The sequence below is a fragment of the Passer montanus genome, unplaced genomic scaffold, assembly GCF_014805655.1.
Source record: "Passer montanus isolate IOZ18808 unplaced genomic scaffold, ASM1480565v1 scaffold50, whole genome shotgun sequence".
Lineage (NCBI taxonomy): Eukaryota > Metazoa > Chordata > Aves > Passeriformes > Passeridae > Passer > Passer montanus.
The window spans coordinates 4,619,879-4,640,355 of NW_024369930.1; the positions used below are offsets into that span (position 1 = coordinate 4,619,879).

Sequence of the window (20,477 nt, forward strand, 5' to 3'; positions counted from 1 at the left end):
GAAGGACTTTCAAGTATGCTACAAAGCTATTGGATGAGAATGGGAAGTTCCCAGACACTTAAATTCCTATCAATTCAACTTCTTAATCTCCACAAACATCCAAGTTTGGGGAGTGGGGTTTTGTTTGGTTTCTTTACTTCCTCTGCAAGGAATGTGCAAAATGTAATTAAAAATACTCAGATCTACACAGTTATCTCAGCTCTTGCCCTGCTACCACTGCTCAGTTTTAATTCACCACAGCACAGTCAGAGCAAGCAGGAAGTTGAAGGCTCCCACTGTCATCAACCTGAAGAGGAAGGAAACTGAAAACCTCAGAGCCCAAGAGACAAATAAATTAACATCTGAACAATCCAGTTCTTCCCCAACAACAATTATTCTGCTTTCTATGTCAGTGAACTCATGCACTGCAACACAAATCCACATCATTTTATCCAAAGGGAATTCACTCGTCTAATTTCTAGACAGACTCAAAGAGAAGAAGGTATTTATAGTGTGTACATATGCAAAGGTAACCTCCAAAACTAAGGTCATTCTTCACAGTCTGAAGATGCTGAAAAACGCCTCTTTGATCTGGACCAGGAAGCCCATGTGGTTATGGGCTTTTTTTTTTCTATTAACATGAAAACAAGCTTCAAACAAGGCACGTTTCATTTCCTGAATCTCACACAGGAATTCTAAAGACAGAACCAAAAAATATTGCCCAACTGCCAACAGGATTCTTCCTAGGTGAGCTTCCATAAATAAATCAAGGTTATAACAACCATGACTTGGGAAGCAGAAGCATAAGAATTCTGCTCATCTCCAGACAACACAAAGAACTGCCAGAAAGTCCCTCTCCAAGTGCACCTCTGCTGCAGTAACAGCTCAAGCCTCTATGCACCACTTGAAGCAAAATGAAGTGTGAGGTGTTTTTACATCTAACATGACCTCAGTAACAGCAACTCAGTCATAGCTACCGAACTGTCACTGCAAGGGACCTTTCTGGTTTCAGCCACACAGCAAAGCCACATGCAATTAAAGAGGGCAGACAAACATCTAATGCTCAGCCAGCACCTAGGAAGCCTTCATCAAATCTTTAATCCTAGATTAACCTATTCCACACTCCCTTCCAATTATAAATGGCAATTGCAGGCAAACATTTTTCAGACACCTGGGTGAAGCCAATCAACACCTACCACTCCCCACAGTGCACAGCCTTCAACACTCCCACAGCAGCCGTGGTCTGTCGCTCAAAACCTTGTCCTATGTGATCCGCATGGGCTCGGGTCCGGTCCTCAAAGAGCATTTCACGGGGTTCACTGGTTCGAGGTAGGTACTGCAAGTTTTTTATTTCATTGGTAGTTCTGCATAAGAAAAACAGTAACAGTGATACAGAAACTTCTCTGAATTATCTAGTTCCCATCACAGCCAATAGGATTGCTCATCTATGCAAAAAAAAAAAACCTCTTTTCCTTATTTCAAAATTATTTTCTTGTAACTCAGTTTGTGTCCATTTTCTCTGTTCATGTCACTGGGCACTATTGAAATAAGTCCTTTTTATAACTTTCTGTGAAGTGCCTAAACACACTGATAAGATCCACTGAGCATTCTTTTCTCAAGAGTAATTCCCAGTTCTCCCAGGTCACCAGACACACTCCAGTGTGGCCATGTCCGCCTCAGCCTGGTGAGCCCAGAGCTGGGTGTGATACTGCAGATGTGTCCCACCAGTGATGGGCAGAGGGGAAGAACCCTGTCCCTCCACCTGCTGTGCTGCTCATGCTTGAAATGGCAACTTCCCAGGGTGAAGGTGAGACTGACTAGACTGCTGTTCCCCAGGCTTGGCTTCTTACCCTTCTAAATTACTGGAGTGGCTTTTGCTTTCCTCCAGTCCTCAGGAACTTTTGCCAATTGCCATGACCTTGCAAAGACAGTGGTCTTGCAATGATACTGGCCAGCTCCCACTACCCTGGTGGGATGTGACCCATCCCAGTAGGTCCCATGGGCTTGTGTCTGTCTAATCCAGATGTCTAGGAAGTTTCTTAACCTGATTTTCCTCCACTGAAGGTAAGAGGACATTTGCCTTGCTCCAGACACTCTTACTGTCTCCAGGACAGAGCATTCCTGAAAGTAAATCTCACTACAAAAGACAAGGGCAAAAAAAAAGCCCTATCTCAGCCTTTTCTGTGTCCTTTGTCCCCAGGTCCTTTGCCCCATTCAGCAAATGCCTTCAGTTTTCCTAGCCTTTCTTCTACTGTCCATATGCAGTGGAAGTCCCTGCTGCCCTTCACATCCCTTGCCAAATTCAACTACAGATGGGCTTTGGCTGTAACTGCATCCCCTTCATGGTTGGACAATGTCTCCATACTCCTTCTGAGGTGCCTGCCCCTGCTCCCACTTCTCATACACTCCCTTTTTGTGTTCTCATTTTGAAAAGAGCTCCCATGACAATTCCTTATGACATAGGATACTCAAGCTCTGCAGAGGCTCTCCCTACTCTTCAGCTGGTTCTTATACCCAATACCACAGCAAAGCTTAAAGATTTCATTTAATGTTGGAGTTGTTACCTTCAAGGTGAGAGAAAAGCTCCTGTCCCCAGAGGTCACAACACATCCACTCACATGTAACAACAGGGGTATATCAACTGCAGTCCCATGGCATATATCAGTAATTGCATGTGTGTACACATTTTCCTGAACTTTTCACCTTGTATTTCTACTAAACCTCCAAAAAGGACAAGCACCTTGCTTGGCCAGACAGTAAAAATTAAAATAACAAAATTGGGTTTGGAGGTGAAGATTTACAACAATTTATATTAAAATATAATATCAAACAGTAAAAGCTTTGGGATAAAATGAATTTGTAAAGAAAACACTACTAATGAGATATTTACTAAGTAAAGTAATTCAACTTACCTCTTCCTTTTGAAAGGTGACTTTGGCATGTCAGCCACAGGGATCATCTGTTCTCCTGGACGTACCCACATAATGGGACCATCATCACTGTCTTTACGACTCTCTAATTTTAAACTAGAAAGTGTTCCCCATGGCAGTGTACACTAATGGGAAATACAAGCCACAATTTTCAAGTGAGTTATTTTAAAATATGTATTAAAAGCAGTCTTTATCTCTCATGATGAAAGCATTTATTAGAACACTCCATTATCTAAACAAGTATCGCTCTCTCACTTTATTATTATAACAGCACTACAGAGCATGTTGTCCCCCTTCTCCCAGCCCATTCCCTTCTGTTCTTACTTTTAAGAAGGGTGATTCTTCCAACATATCAAGGAATTCAGGGAAGTAATCCCCCACTTCCTCATCAACTGCTCCAACCAGGCTGATCTGTCTCATTGGGCCAGCTCTATACGTACCATGAGAGTATGTTCTTTTTACCTACAAGTAGAATATGACAACAGAAGTTATACCAAGTCCTCCACTGTGCAAAATCCACATCCAGTGAGCACCTGGAATCTCTATGCTTATGCTTTCTGAGATAAAAAGAAAGACTTATTTTAGTCCTTCAGTCTCCAGTGTATTTAAGATTATTATGAAGTCAATTACTACAAACCCAAAGACAGAAGATCTTATTAAACATCCACGGCAATATGTATTTTATTTTAACACCTGAAGGTAAACTGGAGTAACTGTTTATTGCCTTTCAAGAAGATAACACTCCAAACCAGTAACTCTAAAAAGATATCATTGCATGTTATGCTTAGTAAGAGTCTTACCTGGATTACTCAAGTCTAGCTGAATTTCTACCTTTTCTCTTGCAATAGGCAGAGCTCTGAGTTACAAGTAATTTAACTCTAAACATTTCCTCTGCTACTCATCCTCCCAGTACCACCTCTCTGTGAGCACATTAATTGGAGCAAATTAGTGAACACAAGGCTCATGAAGAGTTTGTACAGAAAGCAAGACAATGATCATCACTCCATTTTTGCTCTGCTAGCACATCTTGTGCTCCCTTCAGACTTTAATGGCGGTAGCATTCACCTCTCATGAGAGATCTTCTACTGTGAAATTTGAACAGAAACACATTGTTTTAAGGCTTTTTTCAACAATCTGATCTGTTGTGTTAGATCACCAAAATACTCAGGCATGAGATTGATGAGGATCATGTTCACTTTAAGCTTCTGATTTCCCATTTAACAGGCTGAAAGACGCTGGCATTATGAGGTGAAATATGAACAGATCAGAATGGAGCAAAGAGCAGATGGATTACTGCACACACCAAGTAAGCCTCCTGTACGGCACCTCAAAACACTCTATCCAAAGCAAGAAAAGCAAAAAAGTGCAAGGAAAACAGTTAATGAAATACTCTTAGCTATGGTCCTCACCCAAACAGACCATTAACATTCCCAGCAGTTATGGCAGTGCAGAGGAGAACTAACAGCAGTTCCCGAAAATAAAACATGGAACAACACTGTGCCCTTCTGAGAAACTCAACTAATGTAACCAGACCTTTCCAGAAATGCAGAACCACTGTTCTGATCATCCCAGTCATCTCTCATTCCTCCCAGCAAACAGATTTATGGCTAAAAGCAGGACTTTACAAAATGTCTTAGCTAATGCTACAGCAAGCCATCACAGACACTGAAAAGAACAGTCCAGTAATATTCCCCCATTCCTCAAATCCTTAGTCATACACTCCTGCAGGTTTTTATTTTCTGGTTTTTTGCAGAGACAGCTGGTGATTTTGTGATAAAATATCACCAAACATTAATTTCTGCTGAACTTGCATCAGCTCAGTCCTCAGCTACATGTGCAGTGGCACAACACATCAGAGCTTGTGCAACTACAATAATGAGCACGGAAGAACCCTAAAACCACTTTCTGAAGCCACAGACACCCACAAATTTGTGACACTTTATTATAAACCCTAACATGCAAAAGGATATTTCTTCCACTGGCATAAGTAGCTTAGTATTCCACCACTCCAGTCCAAGATACTGGGATGTGTTTTCTCCTACATCCCTGATTAAAGAGAACCATTTTTCTGCCTTTTTTCATGCTTCTTTATGCTACCTACCACCACTCTCCCAAGTAACAAGTGATAAGACAAGACAAAATGGCCTGAAATTGTGTCAAGGGAGGTTTAGATTAGATATTAAAAACATTTCTTCGCCATAGACGTTCATAAGCACTGGAATAAGCTCCCCAGGGAAATGCTGAGTCACCATCCCCGGAGGCATTTAAAAGATGTGTAGATGTGGAATTTAAGGACATGATTTAGTGATTGATTTGGCAAGACTGGGTTACCACCTGTACTCTTAAAAAGGTCTTAAAGGTCTTTTTCATCCTAAATCATTTTATGATTTATATAGAATATAATACACTGGTTGTGAAACTACTCCAAGTGAAAACTCTAAAAATTCTCCTAAAAATACTAAGTTACACCTTGGGAAAGCTGTGAAGCTTCCAGCTGGATCAACCCACCCATTTGGCTTATATGCCACTAGGTGCTGGTAAAGAAACCTTAAGTCAGCAAGTATTTAGCTGCAGCATAGTGCTTGCATTAAGAAGGATCAATTAAGAAATTTTTCATCTGTTCCAAAAAAACCCCATGCCACTGAAAGTTAAAACTGAAAAATGAGCACAACTTTTTCAAGCATTGTTTGTCCAACCACTTTCCCCCCGAGCTCTACCTATCAACCACCCTCCCCTTGACCACAAGGCATTACAACTCTTCTCAAGATCCAGCTTAGGTGAAGAAATACCAACATGAATGCTTAAATAATGTCAAAGCCACAAACAATGAGTGGTTTATTCTGCCATCATATTCAGAATCACATCATTGCAAATACAGGATGAAATGTTTGAGTGATTATAAACTCTGCAGTGGCTTAATCCCAGACAGCAGATCTTACACCCTCTGCTCACTCATCTCCCACTCTTGTGAGACATGGGAAAGAACAGGAAAAGCAAGGAAATGTATGGGTCCAGTTACACAGAGTTTATTCAGTGAAGATGAAACTGAAGAAGAAAAACCACCAAGTGGTGTTCTCCACCACTCCCCAACTTCCACAGGCAGACTGATGCCCAGCAGTCCCAAGCAACAGGCATCTTCCAGCCAACCCATCAGTCCCCTCAGGTTTTTTTGCTGAGCATGATGTTCTACAGCACAGAATCTCTCACAGTCAACAGGGACCAGCTGCCCCAACCATGTCCCCTCCCAGCTTCTTGCCCACCCAGCCTACTCACCAGGGGGGTGACACTCTGCCAGTGATGCTCAGCAATAGCCAAAACAGCAGTGTGTTACCAACAGTTTTAGTCACAAACCCAAAACACAATCCACAAAGAAAATTAACCCATCCAGACCCAGTATAAGCAGGAAATACATCCATGTTGGTGATCAAAGAGGAAGATTTGCTCTCTTTTCCCTTCTTTCCTTACAGGATGAGGTCCTCTGAAGATGGACAGGGAGCAAGCCTAGGGAACTGATCTGAATTTAATCCAGGAATTACCTAAAAAATTTCTCCTGTCTTATAAAACAATAAAAATATGAATAAATACATAGGCCATAAATAATAATGCCCGACCAGAAGGAACATGAGAGTTTGAAAGATGAAGCAGCTGTGGACAAGTGAAAAGCAACTCCTATCTCATCTCTTCCATGAACTGGGTTGTAGCATCCTAAGCTCTAGTCTTAGACCAGAGGTTCATGCTTGAACTACATGACCTTAGGTTAGGCTAAAGGCTTAGAAAAACATGCATAAAAAGGTGAGGTTGTGCTTAGTGAGGAGCTAATTTTCACTCACTCCCAACTTAGACTGCTGCTAAGTAATAGTGTGAAAACACCAAACCCTCTCTGATGTTTGACCAATGACAAACAAAATTAACCCTAATAAAGACAACAACCAAACAAATATAAGCTATGGCATATTAGAACACTCCTTTTACTGTCAATATCCTTTGGCTGGTTTGCTCATAGGAAGAGAAATAGATTATTCTATGTATTTCTAAACTCACAAAAACAATACTGATGTACTAAAACCAGTACTTATCAAATTCTCTATTAAATTATGCACTGACTGCTAACAGAGTACTAAATATATGAAGTATTATATATATATATATACACACACACACATATACATCTCCTATAAAACAATCTTCCCAGATGCAATTTCACAGCTTAGAATGTGGCTAGGTTTTTGGAATTCTACAGACTTGCTCAAAACTGAAACAATTTAAATCCATAATAAAAGGAGAAATCAAGGATATGCTGCTCTTCTAGCATGGGGTCAGGAATGGACACATACAAATCACAAAAAAAATGCAGTATAATACCATGGACAGGTGAAAGAGATAGAAACAAAATAATAAATACGACATTCCAACTTTTTGCTTCTCATGTAGCTCACATTTGAAGTATGTCACCTAAAAACACACAAAAGGAGACTGTGTCATTCTCTTGCATCACAGTAATGGAAAACTGTCACAGTTAAACCACCACTGAATCCACAATTAGCAAAACTTGAGAATTATCTGCTTCTGTGACTCGCACGGCCTCAACTGATTTTTTAATGCAATAGCAAATATTTTGACAGAAATGTCTTGGTGTCTGACAAGAATCTGAAGACTAAATGCAAAAATACATACATACATATATATATATATAAAAAATACCATAAATATATTTAAGCAGTATCATCCTACAAATGGAAACATTTTAGACACTACATGTTAAGGATTTCGTGTTTGAGTAAGTCACAAAGTGGAGGGAACAATCCAGAGAAAACATGTATTTCAAGAGAGGAATTTAAAAAATGTAAACTGGGGCACATAACTGAATTCCTATTTTTAATATAGTAGGGTGTGGGTTGTTGTGTGGTTTAGGTAGAGAAGGGTTTTTTTTCTTATTTGAAACGTTATCATTTTTCTGGTAGAATTTTACAGTTTAAATTTATTTCAATTTTTCATCTTTAAAATCAAGAAAGTCTGGGAAAAAAAAAGTCTTCAGAGAAAAAAAATCAACAACAACAACAAGCAAACAAAATTATCCACAAACTGAACTCAACTTCAAGAAACCCATGAAGTCCCACCAAAGACCAACAACAAAAGCCAAGAACATTACACCATCTAAGAATATGCAAGGACATTGAGGGTTTTGCTGCAGAAGTGCACCAGCAATGCACTTACACACTGATGTCTCAGAACAGAAAACCTCTAATTTCAGAGTCAGAGTTGATCTCAAACACTGCAGCCATGAAGAGGCCATTTCCATTCCTGCGAACTTGGTACATTTCAGTGAAGTGCCCAAGCGGTTTTCTGTTCCTTGCCAACTTCATTCAAATCCTTAAATGCTTCTTTATACTTCCAGTTTCAAATGGGAGCCAACACTGAACAAATATTCATCAACACTGCTCTGATTTCACAAATACTCCTTAATCTGTTTGGCTGCTTTTTACTATTAAACCACATGTACTTCATACTCCTTCCTTCATTTTTTTTCCCGTTTTTACGTCAAGGTTTTTGTATCAGAATGGGATATCTTGACAATTCTGGTATTACTCAACTGTCATTAAAAACCTAAATTCAACAAATTGCATTTCCAGAAACTTCCAATTGGGAAAAACTATCTCAATATTTGATCAGCTTGAAAGCAAGAAGCAAATTCTATTGAAAACAAAGTTCTACTGTGAAAAATACTGAAACACAATTGAAAAGACATAGTTCCAATATAACAGAATTCTCTCTAGAACACAGGAAAATAATATATGGAAATAGATACTACACAAATCTTTAATGATAAGGAAATGAAGCACTAAACAATTGAGATTTTCTTTTAAAAATATTTTCAGCAATTCCCCTCAAATACTAAAGGAACTAATGATTTCAAGCAGTATTTCACAAATTATTAAAGAACTAAACAGCAAAAAACCTCTCTGCAAAAGAAATGTTAAAGAGATAAACAAGGAGGACAGCAAGCAGAAGATAATATTGAGAGGATAAAAGAGAAGGGAAACGACAAGCTCTGTGTACAGAACCTGAAAAAGTGAGGACAACCCCTCACATAAAGTTACATTACAAACATGAACTATCATTACTATCACAGGTCTTCCTCTAAAATACTTATTCATTAATATTTGACTATTCAGTGTCTATCACAGCTGGCATGGCAACATGAATTTATTCCAAACCAGGAACAAAATCAATGAAAATTGTTTCTCTGAAGATGCAACTTGTTGTTATAGAATGGGGCTGATTGTGTAGACCCACAGTCATCCTTGAGCTACCTTTAACACATTTAATCAATGGAATTTGCCAACTCAGTAATAAAACCAGTCCCTCAAGAGTATTTAAGTAGTTCTGATAGATTAATGAAACAAACTCCACCAGTTCAAGAAGAACCACATCTTGGCACTAGAACACGCAACTGGGAGGAAAGAAGGAATGAGGACATTTTCTTTTGGCAGAGAATCTTCTTTAGATTGGCTCTGGCCATTTGTCTAATTGCACACTGTACAGTTGGCATGACCTTTCCTGAAGTGAACAGGCTGAATGATGTGCATCCTCTCATACCTACAGCACAAAGCCAGTAAGGTAAAACAAGACAAAGCTTTAATAAATCAGTGAGAACTGCAAGAATCAATAAATCAGTGAGAACTGTGTGGTGCAGTTGACACGAGGGAAGGAAGGGATGCCATCCAGAGGACACAAAGCCAGTAAGGTAAAACAAGCCAATGCTTTAATAAATCAGTGAGAACTGCAAGCTGTGTGGTGCAGTTGACACGAGGGAAGGAAGGGATGCCATCCAGAGGCTGGGAAGATGGGCCTTGTGAACCTCATGAAGTTCAACAAGGCCAAGTGCAAGGTCCTGCATGTGGGTTGGGACAATTCCAAGCACAAATGCAGCATGGAGAATCAACTGAGAGCAGCCCTGGGGAGAAAGACTGGGAGGTGCTGCTGGCTGAGCGGCTGCACATGATCCAGCCATGTGCACCTGCAGCCCAGAAAGCCAAACGTATCCTGGGCTGCCACCCCAGCAGTGTGGGCAGCAGGGCAAGGAAGGGAATTCTGCCCCTCTCTGCTGAGACCCCACTGCAGTGCTGCAGCCAGCCTGGGGTCCCAGAACAGGAAGAGCATCAACCTGATGGAGCAAGTCCCAAGGAAGGCCATGAAGATGACCAGAGGCCTGAAGCAGCTCTCCTATGTGAGAGAGGCTCTTCACAGACAGACTGGAGTTGTTCAGCCTGGGGAAGAGGCTCCAGGGAGATCTTAGAGCAACCTTCAAGTACCTAAAGGGGACTGCAAGACAACTGGAAAGGGACAGTGCACAAGGGCATGTAGGGACAACAGGATGGAACGGCTTCAAATAGGAAGAGGACAAGTTTAGCTATTACAAACAATTTCTTTGCTGTGAGGGTGCTGAGGCACTGGAACAGGTTGCCAGCAAAGCTATGGATGGCCCATCCCTGGATGTGCTCAAGGCCAGGCTGGATGGAGCTCTGAGCAACCTGCTCTAGTGGAAGGTGTCCTGTCCCTGCTCATGGCAGGTGGTTGGAAATAGACGGTCCTTGGGGTGCCTTCCAAAACAAACCACTCCATGATTTTAACTCAAAACCACAAAACAAGGTCTTTAATTATGGAAGACAGCAGCACACCATCTTAAACAAACAGGTGTCAACAGAAGACAGAGGAGCTAGAGACTATTTAGCCAAATTCCAATTTATAGAAGAAAAAAAAAACAAACCACTTAGCTGGATACAACTAACAGCTACCTAGAAAATAAGACAGGAAAAACTAATAAATATGGTCATGTAAAAAAAACTGAAAACAATCAAGTCAAACTAACTTTTGTTACTATGACTGGACAGGCTTGATCAGAGACCAGCAGACATCCTAACATTTGACATTTCCACTATATTCTAAAAACTGCTACAGAAACATGGTCTAATAAGAGCAAACTGTGGGCAGTTTAGTCTGTGCTCACAACTATCTAATTTTGAAGCAGGCAGCAAGGATCCTTACTTTGAAGGCAGTTTATTCTCATAAAACTCACAGGTATTACAACACTGCAAATCACAGGAAAGGATCAAAATTAACAAACCTTGAAACTGGAGAGGGGGTCTGAATGCAAAGGATATAGTTCAGTTTAAACAAAAGCAAGAACTACACTCACATACATATTTAATGAACTGCATGAACCTGAAAAGGGGAGCGACTCAATTAGCAGAAGCTGCTGCTACAGCAGATCACAAACTGCTCTGAAAAAGGAAGAAATAGACATAAGAGCAGTAATTTGAAAGACACTTGCAGCAATCTTCTCAGTCTTTGACATCAATACACCAGGCAGACACTGTCAATTTTTAGTATCATATATTAAGAAAAAAATATGGACAACTGAATTGAACATAAGAGGAGATAACTAAGACTAATAAGGGTATATAACATGCAATCACAGACTGAAAGTCAAATTACTTGATCTAAGAAGAGGGGAAAAAAGAAGGTATTAAGCAATCTTCAAATAGAGAGAAAGCTGAATGAAAATGATAAATTGTTTGCCTTCTCCACTAAAGATCAGAAAAAAAGGATAAGAGGTCAAACAAGGAAATAATGATTTTACAAAGGATTTTTTTGGAAAGAGTGGAATCACCTTGAGATCTCCCACAAACACATCAGACAAGGACTTGTCAGATACAGCTTTAAAACAGTCCATCTTGTTTGGCAGCAGAGGAATTGTCTGGTACTGTGCATTGGTACTAAGAAGTTGCCTGATGAAAGACAGTAAAATCAATGCACTAAGCGTTGTCAAACATCAACTGTGAGCTTTGGGGTTTCAGCACAGCAATAAAAACTTATACTTGCCCAGCACAAGGAAAAAATAAGAAGTTCAAAATATTAACATTTGTCTCAACAGCACTAAATAGCTTAAGTGAAGTGATGTAAGCTGCAAGTAAGTGGCAAAAGCTGATTATTTACGTTCTTTAAAATCCTCATAAGAACCTGACGAGATCCATGGCTATCGGTAACTGATGCAGCTGTTGCCATCTACACAAATCAGAGCCCAGGGAAGATGGAGCTACAAGACAATTTTTCACCACCTGAAGGACTAACTTAGTGGCTACAAGGATACCCAGACTAACTTCATTTTGCCCAGTTACAGAAACTGTCCGACTAAGCCTTGCAGTCAGTTCAGAAAGAGCTGTTACACTAATGCATAAAAATTTCAAGGAGTACTCAGGCACAGGCCCAAGCTGGATGATGAAAAACTCCCCAGTTCCTTTCTCTGCAAAATGTAAAAGCTAATTCTCATTAGAAAGAGCCAGTTCCAAATTCCTCTCTCCTGCAAATATTCTCACTGATCTGTGTCCCTCATCTTCTAACAAGTAAAATTACATTACTCCTATCTGACACAGGTGTATTGGGAAGCAAGCTGAAAGGAGTTAGTTTTCAACTCTACGATTGTGAAAAACATGTAATTACTTGAGAGATGCAGACTTTCCAGGTAAACTTAGGAGGACTCCAATTTGACCTCAGCAACAGAATTTACTGTGCAATCTGACTCTTATCACAGAACTTGATGACTTAAAAATATGCATTACTTAAAACCAAAAAATCACAAACCCACATCTGTCACAAAACAGGTGGTGGAAGATTGAGTAGTAACAAAAGGATCAACTTGAAAAACAAAAATTTATACAACACTCTATAACACTTTCCATTTCAGGCCTAGCTCAACCTTCATTCTCCTTTTTATAATACTTTTCTTCATCTTTTTAAATACTTACATTTGTCAGATTAATTACACATGCTACATGAGCTCTGAGAAACTACCAAAGAACCTCTTGTACCAAACTGAGCTTCATTTCAGTGTTTTAATTAAAATTAGCAAAGGAATACCCAAGTTGCTTAAAGCTGATGAAGTTCAAGATACATACTCAAAGAAGACTTGATAAAAATCAACTTCCTACTTAGACCTCAGAAAACAAATCCTTCCTCAACTAAGGCTGTACAACAGCTGCTGGACATTGCTCAGGCTGCCCAGGACAAGGAACACCACAGCACAAAGCTGGGTAAATACAGGAACAGAAAACCAAATACACTTGAAGTTTCATCAAAATATGCTGCAATGAGATATTAGAATTCCTTTAAAAGATTCACAAAGAACTTAGTGATGTTCTCAATCTGCACAAAATGTAACATGTGAAAAAGCAGGATACAAAGCTAACAAAACATTTTAACAGTAGCAGACCATATTAAAAAACCAAAATAAACAGCCAAAGTAAAACAGAAATAAGAAAACCACAAGGAAAATTAGAATCAATAACTAGGCAACCAAGATACTGACTTAAATATTCCAGGGAACAAGAATGCTTCACAAACTGAAGTCTGATGTCTGCCTGTACACGTTATTTATACACCCTCTACCCCTTAGTTAGCAAAAATACAAGGAGCCAAGCATTTGCTGTCAAGCAACCAAACTGAGAAGTGATAAAATGCCATGAAAGCTAAGGAAAAAAATGAGGGAACACAAAGGAAAAGAATATACCAGAACTAATCCTCCAGCCAAGTAAAATACAGCTCAGACCATGGAGCTGACCAGTTGAATGCTGTAATAATACAGTTCAGCTTCTTTCATTAGCACAGCCTCTCTGTTCCTCCTTCACTTACACAAAAATGGGGAATTATGATCTCAACCCCAAAGAACACAGGACTGGTATAACTACAGATGCTGATGTTACCATTGTAATAACAATTTAATCTACCCTTCTAGTAAAATAATTCTATTGTAATTCACAACAATAAAATTTGGGCTTTTCTTAACTATTTCTTTAGGGCAGACACTAGCACACAGCTATGTCTGTGTTAGTGCTACCCAAGAGAACCAGCTGGATTTAAGGAACATACTTAAAGGGACAGATCCAGCTTTTCTTATATAAAATGGCCAAAGAACAGCTCTGGAGAGCTGCCCATTATATGTTCTGTGATTTTTATTATTAGTGATTCAGTTTACATAATCAAGAAAAACAGTAACTGTATTTCACAGAATATTCATATTCCATGGCAGTAGGTATTTTCTCAGCCAGCACTGCTATGTTCTCTTGCAGCAACATTTTAGTTCTGCATATCCTTGTGGATAACACACACCTGAAATTTGTCAATATATGCAACTGTTCTATGCAAATGTTTATGCAGTCAAAGGGGAAAAAAAGGCATGTTTCTGATGAAAAAGGTGACCGTGTAACTTACACTTGAACTCCTTCTAATCATCTCAAAAGTGAAGATTAAATAGTTTAAAGCTGATCCATACAACATCTAAGTTCACATACAACCTCTAACTTGACAGAAATAACAGGATTGAAACAATTTTTGCAGAAACTCAGTCATTGTAGGGACATTTTGCAATAACCTCATCATCAAGCTGAAAATCAGACTTTTTTCCTGAAAACCAGTGTTATAATTTATTTCTGTACATTTCTGTATTTTGTATAGCCAGTTAATAAACTGCAGAGGTAATGCTTAATCAGCAGCTGTTGTTTAGAGAGTATACTGTCATTTCTCTCAAAAAAAAATTAAAATAAAATACTCAAAATCTGCCAGTCATTCTACTGTTTAACTTAAGAGCTTTCCAAAGAATCCAGCCAAGTGAGGAGAAATGCGAAGGGATAAGGACCCTTTGCATCCACAGCCACATTAACCCCCAAGCTCTTCTTTGAGGATGGATTCAGAAAACCTAAACTACAAAGGCAGCTAATTTAACTGTGCCCTATGGAGGTTTTTATGCGCAGCACTGTATTAAAGCATTTCAGTTTTATGACAAGTTCATACAGACATACTACTGTTCAGACACCCAGAAAGCCACAACTGAACCATTTTAACCCTCCAAAACTCATGATTAATCTTCAGCTACAGAAACAAATCCAAAGAAACCTACACACACAAGCATGCAAACATTTGCCCTCCCACCAAAAATCCAATCTGATGTCTCAGTTAACAATTTTACGTCTCATCTTCAATAATGCAGAACTGACTTATTAAAGAAATCCCTTGTTTCTAGTCTTCTGTGTCATCCACATAGCAGAGCTAATAGCAACTATTCTAAAAAAAAACCCATTCACAGTTGTTTGAAACCATTATATGACTTTAGAAAGTAAAATGCATAACCTCTTACCTGAGCATGAAAATTTGACATAGTCGTTGTCTCTATATCTTTCTTTCCCAAAATCTCCATTTTCACTGGTGAATTGGGAAAATTAAACGAAAAGTAGTCTAAAAAGTCAGGTAAATAAGTAGCTGCCCCATGAACAATACCCATTACATAGTAAGCTGCACAGTTTTCATTTTCACTAAAAACCAGACCCACAAACTCTTCTGCAAATCTCTCCATCTCCACAGGAGACAAGTGGGAGAGTTCATTACTGTAGGCATGGATAACTGATGCACCTCCGTTAGGCTGGTGCTCAATATGAATCAGCTGTTTGAACTCCAATGTGTCCAACCTTTTGAGTTTATTTTGAACCCGTGGCTCCTTTAACGAGACAAATGGAAACTCACTGTTCTCTGGTATCTTGGACTCACAGTCCTTCTTGGGATCCATATTTTTCCCATTGAAATCCTTAAGATGATCATCTATGATGCCTTTGGCTTCCTGATCCTCAATATCAGAAACCAATCCTGAGCAGATGGTCTGAATAGATTTGCTGTACATTTTTGGACGCTTCCTCTTCTCATTCTCTTTATGTTTCTTTTTCTTTTTCTTCTTAACTTTTTTAATCTGTAGCTCTTCTGCATTGGTTTTTGGTTTCTCCTTCCCACCTGTTGAGAGTTTAAAAAAAAATCTCTTAAGGAAATTTTTATACAAAACATACATTTAAAGACTGGGATTCAAAGTCACCAAAACCTCACCATGGGACACAAAGACCAGAGACCAAAAGCAAGGGTCACAATGTCTGTGTTACCAAAAGTGAGGAGGATAAGAGACACCTGCCACAGTCACATTGCAACTGATAAATAAACAGAGACAACAAGGGAAAGACATCACAATAACCCAAGCTTCCCAAGGCTGCTTTCATGATGAGTTGCAGTTCATCGTTCCTTGAGATGGTCATTAGCAGTTGCTGTCCTATGAAGTCCAGAGACATCACAGCACAGCTGTCCAAGACTGCCAAAAAAAGGGGCCTACAAACCATCTGTGGATATGAACAGCAGCAGCAAAATGCCCACGAGATGCCACTGCCAGCACTGACCTTGTCTGATGGGCTTCTTCACATGGGCACTCTTTCACAACTAGATAAACTTTGCTGAAGAACATGTGGGAACATCTAAAAACTCATCCCATACATATTATAACACAAATAAAATTAAAACAAAAGACACATTAAAGAAACTAGCTAGACACAAAAAAGAAACTAGCTTCAAGTTCACATAATACACAAGCTGAAGTGAAAACAAACTGTCCTACATGTCCAAAATGTCCAAAAGCAAGGGTCACAATGTCTATGTTACCAAAAGTGAGGAGGGTAAGAGACACCTGCCACAGTCACACTGCAACTGATAAATAAACAGAGACAACAAGGGAAAGACACCACAATAACCCAAGTTTCCCAAGGCTGCTTTCATGATGAGTTGCAGTTCATCGTTCCTTGAGATGGTCATTAGCAGTTGCTGTCCTATGAAGTCCAGAGACATCACAGCACAGCTGTCCAAGACTGCCAAAAAAAGGGGCCTACAAACCATCTGTGGATATGAACAGCAGCAGCAAAATGCCCACGAGATGCCACTGCCAGCACTGACCTTGTCTGATGGGCTTCTTCACATGGGCACTCTTTCACAACTAGATAAACTTTGCTGAAGAACATGTGGGAACATCTAAAAACTCATCCCATACATATTATAACACAAATAAAATTAAAACAAAAGACACATTAAAGAAACTAGCTAGACACAAAAAAGAAACTAGCTTCAAGTTCACATAATACACAAGCTGAAGTGAAAACAAACTGTCCTACATGTCCAAAATGTCCTAAAGGCAAAAATTACTCATTTGGGGATAGCACATTCAAGTGACTCCCAAGGTAAATGTTCTCACTTGTTTTAAACAAGTGAGGGGGTTTTTTTGCAAGTCATAGAAGTGGTAGCCAAAAAACTTCTAGCACTACACTGCCCTAAGATCAAGCAGTCAAAATGATTTAGCACATCGTAAAACAAAGTTAGTGGGTATGTTTCAGCACAAAATTATATTCACACCAGCAATTCAAAACCAGCATGTTCAAACACACAAGCTTTGAGGCTTAAAAATGGTCAGCCAGTCTCTATTACTATGTTGCAGTAGACTATTTTCACCTTGCAATCCTCCACCCAAGAAACTTCAAGTCCTTTAAAAAAAGGAAAAGTGAGACCACAACTGTTGGTGCATGGAATCACAGATTCTTGCTGATGATTAAGAGGTTGGACATGGAAGATGCAGATACTGGAAAGGAGAAGCAGCAATTGAGACACTTGGGTCTGAGTCTTCTGAGGTTTGTGACAGCAGCTAAATACTTCTGGGATCCTTGAAGTGGAGACAGATTTAGTTATCTCCCCGGATTCTGTTTTCTCACAGGGAGGGGAATGAGAAGTGCCCTGAGGTCACCTCAGTTCTTATTTAGTCCAAACAAGGAAATGGATTCTAGGATTTCTTAACCTAATCTACACAGTTAATAACTACAAAGACTCCCTTCACTCAGAATCAGATTTAACACTGCACACTCTCTGAACACAATTTCACTTTCAGCTAAGTTCAATTGACAAAAGGCAGAGTATCTCCAGGCAAGTCTGTATTTTCTTACGATAAATTTAATGAAACCCCAGCATCAAACCTCAGCAACAGGACTGTTATTCAGATATATTATTCAGATATAATATAATATACAGATATTCATCTGGTAGATGTAATAGTCACCACTTCTTTGCTAACATCCTCTTTCTGTCACCAGAGTCTTTAAATCTAGCGGGCATGAAAAGACCAGGAAGAGCAGCAACAGATGTTCAACAACTAAGTACCTCAACCTTAGAGCAATCCTGAAAATAGTTCATTCAGGGTGGAAGGGTCCTTGCCTGCAATGTCCTCACCTGGAAAAATCAGCTACATTTTGGGATATTGTAATGGTGTCATTATGGCACCAGCTCCAGTCAGTGGGAAATAAAAACAAAGAAATGGTTTATGACAGTGGGAAGTTACATATTGCAGGCTTTGAAATCTCAATACAAACCTCAAAATACAGACTCAGACGTTTTTCCCCTCCTCCTGACTGCAGGAACATACAACTGCAAAAAAGCATCCTCAAATATACAGGTATTGCAAACTCTTAATAACGGTTTAAATTAGCATTTTAAAATTGTTTCACTTTAAATATGAAATGTTTTTGCTATGCTCATGGGTATCACAAAGAAGTCAAGCATTCTGCAGATATTATATTAGTTTGAATATACAAACTATGGAACTGTAGCACCAAATGCTGGAGCGAGGTGATGCAGTGGGAAGCAGAAGTTACCTGCCACTTTTTTTTAAATGGAGATCAGATTTTTGTTCAAACTAGTCACTCAGATCTGGGACATTATGTATGGCAGAAAAGGATGGAAATTTATATTTACTGGGGTTCAATCAGAGTCATATAAATGCTGCAGTAAGAGCCAAATTGTTCTGCTACTTGAGAGCATGTTTGTTTTCACCAAAGAAAATCCTAAAACAAACGAAGATCAGCATCTGTATGTTCTTGCTGAACATCCAGCTATTAAATCACATTATATCATTACTAGCTGAAATGTAAAGTACTTATATAATAGATGGGTATGAATCTGTATTTATGCAAAACAATAACAACTACTGACTTCCATTCCTAAAGTACAAGAAGGAAGATGATCTGATTCCCCCTTTCAACATGTCCCGTTCCTTTTGATCTGATCTTCAGAGAAGTTTTACCAACAATCAATTTCATTCAACTGTTCCTGTAATATCTGGTGGCAATTTCTTAAATTCATCACTTCATGTATTTCACGGATGCAGCTATGTAATAAAATTTTTAAAAACTAACCAAACAAACAATTCCACTGTTAAACAACAAAGCAGGTTTCCTTAGAGAGGTGGTGAATGCCCTGTGGCAGTCAGTGTTTAAGAGGAATTTGGACAATGCCCTTAAACAGCACGGTTTAACTCCTGGTCAGCCCTGAGGTGGTCAGGCAGTTGAACTGGATGATCTCCAGTTCATTTCCAACTGAAATTGTTGATTTTTTTTTTTCTAATCATCAGTGAGCAGCACTCAAAAGAGCACAGCCATGGTCTTGAAAGCAGTGGTGTCTTTAAAGACAGAAATAACACAGATGGAATGTAAATCAGTCTCAAATTATGCAAAGTCCATGTGAACATATCCAAAAAGGGTTTGTCTTCAAAATGAGTTGTAAAAGTACTTCTTATTTAATTTGGTATACATCTATGGAAGCACTTAAAACCTTAGAAGGAACTACACCAAGACATTTTTTTAATGAAGAACATTTATAATTCCCTCTGTTTTCACACCATCTCTATGAAACCTTCAGAAGAGATACAAGTTTTTTAACCAGAGGATAAAAATAATTATTTTTTGGGTATATAGAAGAAATTTTCCACTCAGCTTTAGATACATTGATTTTAATACAGACTGCTTTTACTTTTGAACACAAGATAAAAGGGTTATGCCATTTACATACATATCAAGTATTACAATTCATCATTGCATACTTTCTCAAATCACACCAAATCGCAAATCACCATTGCAAAAATGATGCACAAAATTTGGAACAAAATAAATACCTGCCCACAACTCTTACTTCAGTGCACAACTCTCTTCCACTGATTTTTTTTTATCTCTATACGTCAGAATGATGGAACTGAGATCAGTTTTAATTCTGAAACACTTGGAAACCAAGAGAGCAACAATCACTGAAAGAACAAAAGGCTGTATAACAAAAACAAAAAAAAAAACACACCAGAAGATGTATGATGGAAAGTAGCAGGGCCCCCTGAACTGCTACTTGCAACTGAAAGAGAGAAAAATGGTGTCTATCCTTGGGAGACAAAACATCAATTCTGTCTTCAATGTCTGAACTACTGATGCCACTGAAGCAGAAAAAAGCCTTAAAACACAGAAATCAGAAGATAAAAAGGATTCCAAATGGGCTTTTTTTAAAGCATTACTAGAATTAAACACTTTGAAAAAAAAAATGCATACCAACAAGAGTAAAACTTAGATCTCTAAAATCACTTCAAGCAGGAATTAGGTAACACAACTTCAAAAACTGCTTAGCTGTTTTGAGCCTTTTTAAAATTCACACAAGCTTTTTCTACTGCATACACAAGTTCTGTTAAAAACTCCATTTCCCCACAAGCAGCAAATGACATACATACAGAAAATTATTTGTATAGATACTTCATACATGCCACATTGCAAACAAAAAAACATTTTAAAATTAAATTTTATATTGGAAGAATGAAAAAATGTGACACTCTTCATTATTCAGCCTTCTAATAGATAT

The 20,477-nt window shown here is 38.8% G+C and overlaps 1 protein-coding gene across 2 annotated transcripts in view; it reads right to left on the reverse strand.

Annotated features, from left to right (window-relative positions):
- Positions 1-20,477, reverse strand: part of RSBN1L (round spermatid basic protein 1 like) — a 47,635-nt gene that overhangs the window by 9,362 nt on the left and 17,796 nt on the right. Inside the window, exons 3-7 of one of the 2 annotated variants that reach the window (XM_039723667.1) lie at positions 15,483-15,743; positions 15,100-15,164; positions 3,234-3,371; positions 2,892-3,034; positions 1,176-1,343 (exon numbers count right to left, since the gene is read on the reverse strand). In XM_039723667.1, coding sequence (XP_039579601.1) covers positions 1,176-1,343; positions 2,892-3,034; positions 3,234-3,371; positions 15,100-15,164; positions 15,483-15,743 — 775 coding nt within the window. Of the gene's footprint in view, positions 1-1,175; positions 1,344-2,891; positions 3,035-3,233; positions 3,372-15,099; positions 15,744-20,477 lie in introns of both variants that reach the window. The other variant, XM_039723666.1, reaches the window with a different exon arrangement.